This window comes from Myotis lucifugus, unplaced genomic scaffold, assembly GCF_000147115.1.
Source record: "Myotis lucifugus unplaced genomic scaffold, Myoluc2.0 scaffold_57, whole genome shotgun sequence".
Classification (NCBI taxonomy): domain Eukaryota; kingdom Metazoa; phylum Chordata; class Mammalia; order Chiroptera; family Vespertilionidae; genus Myotis; species Myotis lucifugus.
This window is the reverse complement of record NW_005871105.1, coordinates 1,056,937-1,070,655: the sequence shown is the minus strand read 5'-3', so window position 1 is coordinate 1,070,655 and position 13,719 is coordinate 1,056,937. Positions and strand designations below refer to the sequence as shown.

Here is a 13,719-nt window from a genome sequence, read left to right as displayed (position 1 = left end):
AGAGTTAATCTTATTGGTGTTTGTGGCTGTTTCATCTGTTGTTCTAGAGTCTCAGTTTCAGAACTTCAGAAAACGTGTCTCTCCCAGGCCTGGTATAATAAGGTTGGCTTCCTTCTGTGATTTACCAAATCCAGACACAAGCTGAACTTTCCATCCTTCTTTCAGTTTTTGGCCAGTTGGCATACTCCTATCAGGCAGATTTTGAACCAAGTCAGACTTAGCATTAATCTAAGTTAGCTTTATAGTCAGCTTTATAGAACTCTCTCAGTTGCTTAAGTGAAAACACAATTAAATAATGACTTTATCTCCCTAAAAGGTGTCAAGAATGGTTGCATAGTAATATATTTAATTCACCTGTGAATACAGTTTTTAAAAATGCTGGTTAAACTAGAGACAATTACCTCTTTTCTAGTGTTATTTTCCTCTTAACTGTCTAAAATTTAAAAAATAATGAAGGGAAGCAATCACACCTCAGAAGCTTATTTTAGAGTTGAATGCAAGTGTCAAAAGCTTGAAAAGACATAAGAGATTAATTATCAACTAGTTCCCTGTAATTTTTATCTTCATTTATTGGATGCCAGTAATATATTTGGCAGGACTTTAAAAAGGAGACATGGTTCTCTTTCTGGTTTAAAAGATTAAGGCCAAAAAAAAATATTACATGGTTCTTTTATTATCAAAGTGAAACTGTCAAACACTTTTAAATAGTTTTGAAAATTAGTAACAGCTTTGCTCTTAGCAGATTATAATGCTTCATTTACCAAAACAAAACAAATTATTTGGGGTGTGATTATCAGAAGAACCCAGTCTAAATTTTGTTGATGGTTTTCTCTTTATACAATTTCAAAAATGATGTAAATGAAAACAGGCATATCTGTAAAACAGTGTGAGCCCAGGACATCTGTAACATACGAAAATCAAACTGCAAGCGGTAATTAGATTTAAATGTCAGGAAATGTTTCTAGCAGAGTTTCAAACACTGTGATAGGAATTGAATTTGCAAGTACTGAAGCTTTAGATTAGGTTTTTTGTTGTTGTTTTTTTTAAGGCAAAAAACTAGCACACCTGTACCCCTGGGTACAATTTCTTTGCAAAGCCCACGCAACGTGTCCTACCAGAGGAATTCCGTGTGGAGAGTGCACCAGCGCTGTCCTTTGGAGGGGGTCCCTGGGCCTTCCACCACACGGTTCTTCCGGATTTGGTCAGCCAGCCAGTTACCACTGCCGTTACGCATGACAAACTTGTCCAGGAACACCAACTGGCTCTCTGGACCATAAAACCAGTTGTAATTTGAGTCTGCAATGGCCACAGTCCTCTGAAATCCTGGGGAAAGAAGTTTTACAGAACTAAGGTAAGTTTAAAACTGCATGTCCCCATAAAGACCTAAACAATGACTTTCAATCCTGCCTGCAAATTAGAATCAAGTGTGCACCTTGGATAAAAATGACAAATGAAACCACAATGCCCACACTCCACCCCGGACCAATGAATCAGAACCCCGCGGAAGGTCCTCCACAAACCTTGTGTGCAAGTTTGTATTTGTTGTGTGGCAACTTGTCATTGGTGATGAAGATGCCACGACGACTAATGACGTACACTGCCCACCTTCCTGGGTTTCCGGGGTCCATGCTATGTGCAATTATGTTTGCATAAATACATGCACTATCCTCTTGAGCATGGTGAGTTCCTGGACCTCAAATGAGCAATAGCTCTCCTACCAACTCAACCCACATCCTACGCCAAAACAATAACGCAAATGCCTCAATGTGCCCTCCAATCAAGCGGAAGTTATAAGGCACAGAGGAGAAACTGAGTCTCCACAGGAAGAAAACCTAACAATTCCCACAGAGATCCTGCCAGTGTGCATTGCTGGACGTTAAAGAAAAGAGGGGAAATGCAAATATCATACTGAAATGGGTCAGAAAAATAAAAGCAGGGAAGACAGGATATGCTCCAGACATTCTTAAAGAAGAAGAATGGGCAAAAACGCCGGGTCAGACAGCACGAGTCACTAGAATAGCCGCTGGAGAGAAAAAAGAGAAAGGTTGAAGCAGATTGACTTAACGCAGAACCCCTTCCAAATGTGACCAGGACTGCATTTCCATAATTTACAGCTAATATTTTTGCTTCTAACAGTCTAATAATTGCTTTTCTAAATAAGTCTCATTATAAAATGTGATTTTCTGAATCTTTTGAAAGCAGATGATACGTTTTATTCCTCTTTGAATCTCCTGCCCACCACATAGGTGTTCAAGAAAGGTTTGTTGAGTTAATGGACACAAATACTTAGGTGTTCAAGAAAGGTTTGTTGAGTTAATGGACACAAATACTTGAATCCTCTTCTTAGAGGTGTTCATGCTGTCTTTTCCAGCTTAAACAGCAGCTACGTAAACAGCTCACAGCAGACCCCAGCCCCGCTGCGGTTGGCTGTTAGATCTCAGCTCAAATTACAGAACACTGAGACCATTAAAGGCCTTTGGTTATCAACATAAACTATAAAACAGGTCGCTCTGGTATGTCTAAGAATAAGCAATAAAACAGAGTTTTGAATGTAAGTCTAAACTAAATTTTAATATGGTTCTTTTGCTCTGTATTATTTTTGAAAAACTAACCCAATAATGGAGATTCTATCCAATCCATGTGTATACAACCACAGCAAAAAGATTTAAATACTGATTTTATTGTAATTCTAGAATCACCATCTGAAAACTTCAATTCACTGGAGGGAGGAGGGGAACCCATCTTGATGAAAAACTACCTCCTAATTTTTTTTTTAAGTCCTGTTTAGAAATAAGAAGCGTTACAAGGCTCTCTTAGAAATAAATCAGTTCTTAAATCACATATAACTTTTTTTGAGCCAGTTCTCTTAGAAGACTAAGCTACACAGCAACAAGAGATTAGTTTTATAGAAATTCAATTTTTGGCTTTATTCCTATATTTTATACTAGTTATTTCAATAAAAAACTTAAAGAAAATACTAAAGCCCCAACTTAAATATGTAGATGTAATATTTCATTTTGAATCATGTCTATATAGTTTGGAAGAAAAAATTTATGAACTAAAAACCAAAATAGGATTGATGAGGGATCACATATAAAGGAAAATGAACATGTAATCGTAAATGTTTATATCCTGTTTTGATTCATGAAAATGAATTTTGTATATGTATGCATGGTTTACACATACAAAAATAAAAGTTCTGTGGCGGCTACAAATTCTACTTGATCCATCATGCTCCAAGCATTACAATACCTAAATCACAAATCCTCCCGTTAACTCCCGAGATGTTCTGGCTATGTAACCCTTACATTTAATTCTGTTTTGATTTTTTTTTAATCCCTCTAATTGCAATATGGCTCAAACCCCACATTTCTCCAGCCCATTTTCATAATCAGGAAAAATGACAATAGTTAACATTGACCCACTTGCGATGCCTCACTATACCTGGCAGGATGGTTCTATACATAAAGGCAAAGTGTTGCTTAAGCCACGGGTGACCAAAGTGGTTGATGTCGAAGTGCCTCTGCACGAGGAACATATACTGGAAGAGTGATCTAGTGGTGTAGCTGCCGTACGCGACCCCTTCATAGAGGGAGCCGTCCGTCACCTCTCGGAGCAAGACCAGAGACTTCTCCATGATGGTCAGAACTTGTTTGGTCCATAAGTAGGCTTCTTGAAGATACCCTGGAGGATGAAAACACATGGAAACAATGACTAAGGCTGTAACAAACATAAACAAAAATGTGGCCAAATAAAGCCCTCTGAGTTATCTGACTCCTTTATATTACAAACTGCATTTTGTAAAACTCCCACTTATCAACGTTATAAAGAACATGCTGCTAATCCAGGACTGTGATGGGTAGAGGATGTAAGTTAAGAAGTTCTTGAATACAGGTCATTTATTAATTAAATGAAGATAAACCTTTAAGTGAACATCAGTCATTTTCTAATCTTTAATAAATTAAAACCACATCACATTTAAGATCACAAATTGCACATAACTTTATGCTGTACATTAAGATTTTTAATTCAATTTTACTAAAAACTACTACTTGAATATATTTTTTGAAGTTTACCAGTTTATAAAACTTTCACCATTATTTTATAGGATTTGTAATAATTACAAATACTACAAAGGCTAAATGGGCAATCTTCAATGCGTTCTATCCTCAGACAACAATTTCTCACATTCTTTTGTGCTTTTAGATTCCCTAGGATCTGAAAAGGCAGCCCAATGGGGTGAAGAGACCATTGAAGTGGCAACTTAAGGGCCAAAAACATCAGCTGGGAGTCCAGAATCTGCCATAAACGAGCTACGTGGTTTTGTTCAAGCACTTCTTCAACCTGTCACATTCTTCAATCTCCCCAAATGAAAATTAAAGGTCTAAAAACTTTTTCAAAATCCTTACAACATAAATGCTAGCTTTCTATAATTCTTGCGAGACTAGCATTTAAGTAACAATAACAACTCCTCACATTTTTATAACATTTGTAATTTACACAGCACTGAACATAATCCTACTTAATCCTTTTAATAGCTCAATGATGCATTATTACTCCGAAGTTACAGAAAGGTTGACTTGTTCAAGACCTCGGACACATGACTGAAAATGAACAGAACTTTGATCTGAGCCCAAGTCTTGAGATTTAAGGTTTGTTGTCTTGTATTTAAAACACACAACCCCTGAGGATAAAATTAAGCTCCCTGCCCCCTAATGTGGGTGGAGTCTGACTGCTTCACTCCCACAGACGTGTGTGTGGCCGTCAGTGCTGAGCACTCCGTCATGGCTACTAGTGTGCTGGGTGTGGGGGCTTCCAGAGGCCCAGGACCACAGTTCCCAGCCTAAATCTAAGGACCCAGGCTAAGTAAGTCCTTGCTCCCACCTCATGTGGAAACACCGTTCTCAGGCTCGCTGGTCAGAGGTGACTGTTAATTGTACCCTGGATCTGTCTCCCACCCAGCTCCACACCTGGCATGCCAATCTTCTGGATACTTTTCAATTTCCGTTCTCTAATCGTTAGGGTTTAAAATTTCGATCATCTTCATCTTTTCCCTGTCTGTAACCTCCATCTGCAACCAGACACCAAGGCGACTGATGCTCACTGCTCCCAGGACATCACATAACCTAATTTTCCTTATAAAACCCCTGTTCAGGAGATATGAGGCAATGTCCCCCAACATATTTTGCAAACTTCAAATCTGTCATATAATGTACCATTGCTGTGATTAATGCTATGTTTCCACCATCCACATACCTTAGCTAGAATGTTCTTCATCGTTTTCATTTACCAAATCCTATCTATCCTTCAAAGTTCCATGAACCTTCTCAAGCTCACTTAAAGAATATTGTTCTTTTGAATTCAAACGTAATATACTTGATGATATGTAACCATAACTTCATGCTACCTCTTATTTAATTCACTGGTGCTATTATAACTATTGGGTAATCATGTGAACATTTCACATCTCTCTTCTTTCCTCTTGATTTGTAAACTGCTTACATGTGGTCCTGTGGTTTCTGTGCACCAAGACTTAGATAGGATTAGCAGAATAGACAGAAAATTCTAATTCTCCCTCTTTGGAGATTTTATGTGAATCCAATGTAACTACGGTGTGCTCTAAGCTACCTCAGTCAGTACCTGCAGGCTGGTCTGGAGAACATGGAATATTGGAACAGCCTGACCAAAGTAGCTCTTAACGTTGGAAGGAGTATGCCAAGAAAGTGAAGACTACAAGCCTAACTGAGATGTGCAAAACCAGAGATTTCACCCTTTTTCTACCCAGTCTTCTCACAAATAACTTTAATCAGGAAAAAATACATATGAAAACTCCTACCAGGGAAGTACAAATTTTGCTCCAATCTGAGCTAGCCACAGACCTTGGGATTAAATTTTGTTTTTGTGAGAGTAGGGGGGCAAAGGAAGCTAGCATGAAAATTCACCCTCTTAATTAAGCTTTCCTTATTGCTAGAAATTAAATTTCTATTCCCAGAGAGGCAACAAAATATAGTGAAAAGAGATTGAACTTTGAGTTTGACCAGAAGTGGGTCAAAAATCCCCGCTACCTTATATGGTTAATGTGAGAATTCATATTCTTATGGGGAATATAAGAGTTAAATCCTTTTAGACTTGCCTGCTCCAAGTATATATTTAATATCCTTATAATTCACTGTGTTCTTAGAGCAGCTTTTAAAAAATATAATCTTATTTAGTCACTTATAAACTTCCACAGGAGTTGTAATTAAGACAGAATTATAGGAACCAAGAAAATGTAATACTAGCAATTATGTTATACATGAAGGCAAAATAGCTATACAATCCACAAAAGTTACTTCCAAATTTGACCTAAATGATCCACATTGGTAGTTTGAAGTCTTTAGAGAATAAGAGTACTGGTATAATGATATACATCTGTGCAAGGAATATTCATTTCAAATAATAAACCACCTGTTCAGCTTTTAAAAACTCCATTTATCCAGGCTGGCTGTCTTCACTGTCAAAATTCTCTGGAAAAATCAATATTTACCACTGGTTTTGTGCTGTAAGAATATGGCTTGGGCCCTGGCCGGTTTGGCTCAATGGATAGAGCGTCGGTGTGTGGACTCAAGGGTTCCGGGTTCGATTCCGGTCAAGGGCATGTACCTTGGTTGCGGGCACATACCCAGTGGGGAGTGTGCAGAAGGCAGCTGATTGATGTTTCTCTCTCATCGATGTTTCTGACTCTCTATCCCTCTCCCTTCCTCTCTGTAAAAAATCAATAAAATAAAAAAATAAAATAAAAAGAATATGGCTTGGGCCCTAGCCAGTGTAGCTCAGTTGGTTGAGCATTGTCCCATGCACCATAGGGTCACTGGTTGGATTCCCAGTCAGGGCACATGCCAGGGTTGTGAACTCAATCCCCAGTAGGGGGCATGCAGGAGACAATTGATAGATGTTTCTCACATCAGTGTTTCTTTCTCTCCCTCTTCTCCCTTCCTCTCTTTCTAAAATCAATAAAAGCATAGTTTAAAAACATGGCTTGGGACAATCAAAAAGCCCTAATTCAATAACCTTCATGCTAATATAACTAGCAGAAATGAAGAAAGATGTCTCTCAATTCTCTAAGAGATAACCTAGTTATTACTTCATCTCACAGACTTAGGATCAAATATGAACATGTACTAAGACTAGTTATAAAAAATGCTTTGCTCATGCCTGGCTGGTGTGGCTCAGTGGTCGAGCATCGACATATGAACCAGGGAGCTCACAGTTCAATTCCCAATCAGGGCACATGCCTGGGTTGCAGGCTCGATCCCCAGTAGGGATCCTGCAGGAGACAGCCAATCAATAAGTCTCTCTCATCATTGATGTTTCTATCTCTCTCCCCTCTCCCTTCCTTTCTCTGAAATCAAAACATATTTAAATGCTTTGCTCGCAACATGGCAGCCACATCTCGTGTCAGCCCAGGAGTCCCTCAGCTGTGTCCACACGCACCTTGGTTCATCAGAACTAGGCTTCCTGTGAGCAGAGCCATGCAGTTGGTCGGTTGGTGATTGTGCAGGTATTGAAATCCCCATCCTCTCCTGTATGAGGTTTCATACATATAGCCCGAGGCATTGGCAATCACTTCAAGAAACTTCTCCTGCTGAGTCTTGCTCAGGTAGTTGTACAAGAAGTCATAGGCAGTGGCAAAACCCACCAGGGAGTGAGCGAGCGGGACTTCATCCCAGGGAGCGTCTTTCACCAACCTGGAAAGGAAAAGAAGCCGGCAAATGAGTGCAACAGGGCTCACAGCTTTCATCACACCTTTCATGTGTCTATTACCCAGAACTAAAGGCTACAACTGAAGATATAATCCAAGAGGTTTAATGACACAGAATCAACTTCCCTCTGCATTAGACAAGCATAAAGTTTAATGTGAAAATTACAGAGTTTCTCTCTTGATGTTCCCAGCAATATCAAAATGCTGGGAATTTTTACATTTGATTTTTTCCCTCTTGCTGAGAGGTAGACAAATATATCCAAAGAGATCTGAAGCACATAACATGTAGCAGCAAGGCAAAATTCTCTGGCATATCCATTTAACTAGGGATCACCCTCCCCTTTCTACCTGCATAAGAGGTCCTGTTCTTATGACTGCCTCGCTAAAACGGTCAAACATGCATATCCCTTCCTATTTCCCACAGGCTGGTCAAGGTGGAGGTGGCATGGTCCATAGCTTATGAGCTCTCAATCAGGACAGACTCTCTGGGTCAACACTGTGATGCAGGCACTGGCTAAAAAGATGATGTAAATGAGTGAAATGAACTGATTCTATTTCTACATCTCCTTCTTCTCATAAAATAAATGGCACTGCCTTTAAGGCCCTTTGAGTAACTTTCAGAGAAGCCTAAAAGCTGATCTGTGAAGTATTAAACTGCCATTTTTTCTAAGAAGCCAAATTTCTGCTTGACTTGCTGCATTGTTCGGCAAGTATTTTAATAGTGTGTGGCCTGCGTGAAACAGGAAGCTAAGAAGGATCTTTCACAGTCACAACGCTATGGAATTATCCAGAAAACCCTCCCCATCTGTTCAGGATGTATTTGAGTAATCTCTACGAGAGGAAAACAAATGAAGAGTGTGCCGTTCTTGTGGGAGGTGGAAGAAAGCTCTCAGTTAGGGATTAAACTAAAGCTTAACATTTCTATGCCAGGAGCCTCCTTTGGCAATTTAGTGAAGTGTTAGCCTCTTTCTCAGGATGTCTGAAAATTCATAAGCTGAAATACGGAGGGATACAAGGAAATCTCTTACTTTGAAGTATAATTATTAAAACAGATATTTTTTTAAATTGTGATATGTGCTTCTTTATTAAATAACAGTATTTAACTGCAAGATTTAACTATCATAATTTATAAGTAGTGATGAGCACAAATAATATTTTGAGATGTCTATAGTAACTGTGTGTGATATGAACATATCTGTGATCTCTCTCTGTGACAAAGTTACAGGTTCTCCCAATAGTTGGTTATCTACATTCATGATTTGGAAGAAATAAATTTTGGTTAGAGTTAGTAAAAATTAAGATGCAATATTTCCCCCATACAAACTCCATAGACCCCAAGTTAATAATACTTAAAAATGTCTGAGAGACTTCTTCTAGACTGTGTTCTTCCTTTAAGAGTTTATATCAAAGAACTCAGCTGAGTGAGGTCTTGTCTGGCCACCCTGTCAGAAGTTCATCACTCCCCAACCAACAATCTCTCATTTCCCTTCCTTATTTTTTGGTGCTCTTACTATACATATGTATATATGTACATATGTACACATATATGTATGTGATACTGTATGTGTCTATATCCCTTACTGAAATGTAAGTTCTGCAATAGCAGGGTTATTTTCCCTGCTCTGCTGTATTCACTATTGCACCTGCAATCCTACAACAGTGTGGCACATAGTAGACACTCAGTAAGTGTTCTTGTTAAAAGCAAAAATGAAGGAACAAGCTTATAAAACTAGGCCACACTGTTGACAATGAATATGCAATTCTTATGACATCAGAGGTTTGGAGGAATCCCTAGGAATTTCAGAATAATATCACTGGTTAGCTGTGCTGGTGATACAGACTGGTGCTAAAGTGACTAAGGTTGATGAGTTTCTTAACCATTTGGTCACAGACAAAGCCACCTTGCTGGTCAGCTTGCCAGTGTGTGTACTGGTTGTAAACAGACTGTGAAGAGTGTGAATTAATTCCCCACTTCCAGGAAAAAAAATAATAATTCATACTGCAAGCTCACTGCCAGGGAGTTAGGAACACAGTCGCCACTGATTCACGGTGACTGGTGAGCCAGGCAGAGAATTCAAGTCATTCATTTCCTAGCTCTGTTGCATCTATAAATGACAGCATATACATCTAGCCACGATAAAGCTGATGTCAATGAACTGTGACCACCTACCAAACTCTGACACGTCTGATTAACCAATGAACTTACTTTTATAGATAAAAGGACATTTAATAGGATTCTCATTCTTTAGGAAATATTATTATGCAATTTCTGTGAAAATTTCCCACCTCCCATATACAGGGACTTATTCCAAGCAGTTTTCATTTAAATAAAATACTCACATACATATAAAAATAGTTCATGGTACCATTGGGTTCATCACTACTAAAGCATTATGAAATCTGGCCTATAAATAGCTATATTTCTAAAAGGTTATCTAAGTCCTTTAACAATCAAGTGCAGTAATGCAAGGCTGGTACAATATTCACAAATCAATAAATGTGATACATCACATAAACAAACTGGAAGACAAAAATCACATGATCATATCAATTGATACAAAGCATTCAACAAAATCCAACACCTCTTTTTGATAAAAAAAAAAACAACACAAAAAAACCTCTCAGTAAAGTTGAAATAGAGAGGTCATACATCAACATAATAAAGGCCATATATGACAAACCTACAGCCAACATCATACTCAATGGGCAAAAATTAAAACTATTTCCCCTAAGGACAGGAACAAGACAGGGATGTCTGCTTTCACCACTCCTATTCAACATAGTATGAGAAGTCCTAGGCACAGTGATCAGACAAGAAGAAAAAAAAAAGGCATCCAAGTCCTCTAAACACTAGAACTATGGAATGAAGTGGCCACCTCAAAAAATGAAGTGGTCCCCTCTCTGGAGATATTCAAGAACAGAGATATATTATGGAGGGATTCTCTGAAAAGGAATCATGTGTTGTCAAAATGTTACGCAGAGTTTTTAAATTATAAATTATAAGCTATTAATAAATTGTAGAATGAACATGGGTTATGACCAGCATATTTTTAGTGTCATTTAATGGAATTGAATAGGAAAAAGTACACTACAAAGCATTCAACAAAGCATTAAATACAAGGGGTGATTTGTGCAACTTTTACTTACATATTTACATATGTAGAGTCAAAGTTATGTGTACATTGCATTGTGATGTCCACTTTGTTTCTTATTGTGGGTCACAGTGAAAAAGGTTTGGAAACCACTATCTTAGAGGGTAAAGGTGACACCAAACAAGCAGCCCTCAGATGCACCCTGCAGGCAGAGAGGACCCGGGCCCAGGTTCAGTGCGTGGAACTGGGTGGAGTCCCGGCTTCCCAGAGCACTTTCCAGCAGAGGGTCTGGAGCCAGCACTGCGGACAATCCCATGTGAGATCATCAGGAAGGAACCCAGACACCGGAGAAGTTCAAAATGTTCACAGTAGAGGGCAGAGGTGCTGTAGGATGGAGGCAGATGAGAAACACCAAATGGGCCCAGGCAGTCAATGCAGGAACAAAATAATTGACCACTGTGTGGAAAATCAATAATATACATCTTCCGTCCCCAAAACAATTCTGTTGGACTTTGAAGCCATTTCTATTCCAGAGGGATAATGAAATAATGCCTATGAACAGCACCCTACACCAATAATGGTTCTTGTCTTTCATGTGCTGGGGACACAGTTTCAAGGAGTACTTCTTAAAATGTAATTTGGCAATAAAATGGGGAAAAAGTCAGTTTAGGATTTTTCTTTGGGAGTCATGAAAAATTTGGAGATGTGCTATCTCATATGTTGCCATAAAAGAGAATTAATGAATAAATTAAATTTAAATTAAGTTATGAGTCAAACTTGTGGGCTATGTTCAACAAGCCATGGACATTAAACAGTTTCCCAAATTTTAGATCTCCAGTTTGTCATATTGAAAATAAAAGTTGACCCTCCCTTCCCCAAAGGCTGAATGTAATCACACCCTCTCCATCTTCTCTGCCCAAGTGACAGGCCATGGTAGGAAAGCAAAGAGCAAAAGATTCAAACTGGCTTCAGTAATACTTTAAAGTCTTTCCCAAGTCAGCAAGCTCTCCAAAGACAGGAAAACAGTAAACTCCATGGGGTTTTTTTTAAAATTATGGCTAAAAGGGTAGGGTGAGAAGATATTAAAGTTTTCGTAACATGTGTGAATTTATTCTTCTCTCTCCCTTCCCCACATTGTTTCTTGTCGTAATGAATTCACTGCCAAGGAATCACAGAAATGATCTGAAACGTGCTCCCTAAACTGAGACAAGCCCAAATCACCATCCACACTTCATCGAGAATCTGTTTCCTTTTTCTAACTTCAGAAGAAACGGCGCGGTTCACGCAAGTTGATGCTTCCCTCTGGCAGCTACGCCTGCCCAATGCTTCATTTTGGTTTCAGCTCCAGAAGGGATCTGAGGACACCCGTGTGGCTGCAATGCTCTGTTCGCATCTCACCTTTTCTTTTCATTCTTCTGGCTGTTATTTATTTATTTACTTATAATTAAAGCTGACCTTCTTTGAATTTTCCTTCTATATTTTTTAAGTCATTGACAGAAACTATGTATGTTGTACCTGAAAGCACATTTATATTGAATAAAATCTTTCTTTTCTGGTGACAACCTTTTTTTTTTAAGTCACAACACACTACCGGCAAACAGGAAGTAGCTAAAAATAATGCTTGAAATATGAATCTGACATATCCTCTTCGGTCCACAGGCACTTCAAACTCAGTATGTCCAAACCAAACGCCTTGTGAGCCTTTCCCAACAGTCCCAGGTTTCACAATTTCACTGAGAGGTCCTGCCATCCTCTTGCATCCCACAAAGAGAGTTCTTTGTCCTCGCTGTCCTCAAATATAACTGTCATGTCTTACACACGCTAATAACTCTTAAACCTTTCTGGAAACCATCATTTCTTTCCATTCTCAGAGTCCCTATTCCAGGCTCTCCTCTGGATAAACACAGAAAAACGAACTGATCTTCCTGGTGTGACCTCTGCCATCTACTCTCCCTCCACATGTGGTCAGAGACTCTCTCTTCCTAAAACACAGATGTCCCCTGGAGAAAGCAGCAGCCATTTCAGGTTCACCCATGCTCGTGTCAAAAGTGATCAAAACTGAGTCCCATCAAGCCTCGGCCTCCAGTGGTCAGTCTGCAGGAAACACCAGGGGTGGGGGAACCCGCAGAGTTGCACCCCGACTGCACAGTCAGCAACATCCAGACTGTGGGAAGCTGTGCCGGCCGAAGGGCCCAGGTCCTTCCATAGATAATTGTAAAAAAATAAAGAGGTGGAGGGAAAACTGCTGATAAAAGTGACATTTTTAAAAATGAGCAAGACTAAACACGTGTCTAGGATGCACACTTGAATAAACATAAAGAAACCCAAGGACGTGGTGAGTGTAGAAATCAGGGTGGTCTTTGTGGGGACAGCAGGGGCTGTGATTGGGGTGAGGCCCCATGAAGGGGCTTTTCTGGGCAGTTGGCAAGTTCTATTTTTTATCTTTGCTGTGGTTACCAGGGCAGACGTGTGTAGACAAGTCTGTATGGTGTTCTATTTTATTTTGCAATGGAAAGGTTAAAAAAAAACACAAAAACTACCCCCACACAAATCTGATCATGCCACTGCCCTATGAAAACCCTTCAGTGGCCTCATGGTGCTTGTAAAGAAAAGTTCAAGTTCCTTCACATGGCGGGCAAGGCCTTGCAGCACCTGGTTGTCTACTCAGAGCTTGCTAGTCTCCTCCCTACATTAAATGTCAGTTCCTCAAAAGCACTCTGCTATCTATGTCACAGTCTCTGAACATCAGTCACTCCTGCTTGGAACATTCCAACATGCTCTCTTCCCCTTTCACTTGGCTGATTCCTATTTGTCCTTCAGGCCCCAGTAGGAAAGCCTCCCCCAGTGCTCCAATTTGGACGAAGTCTTCTCATTACACACTGTACC

At 39.4% G+C, this 13,719-nt stretch overlaps 1 protein-coding gene across 3 annotated transcripts in view; it reads right to left on the bottom strand.

Annotated features, from left to right (window-relative positions):
* DSE (dermatan sulfate epimerase) overlaps positions 1-13,719 on the bottom strand; it is a 55,966-nt gene that overhangs the window by 3,586 nt on the left and 38,661 nt on the right. For all 3 annotated transcript variants that reach the window (XM_006089171.3, XM_014456223.2, XM_014456224.2), the window contains 3 exons: positions 7,474-7,727; positions 3,445-3,684; positions 1,116-1,323 (listed from right to left, as the gene is read on the bottom strand). In XM_006089171.3, the coding sequence (XP_006089233.1) occupies positions 1,116-1,323; positions 3,445-3,684; positions 7,474-7,727 (702 nt within the window). The remainder of the gene's footprint in view (positions 1-1,115; positions 1,324-3,444; positions 3,685-7,473; positions 7,728-13,719) is intronic.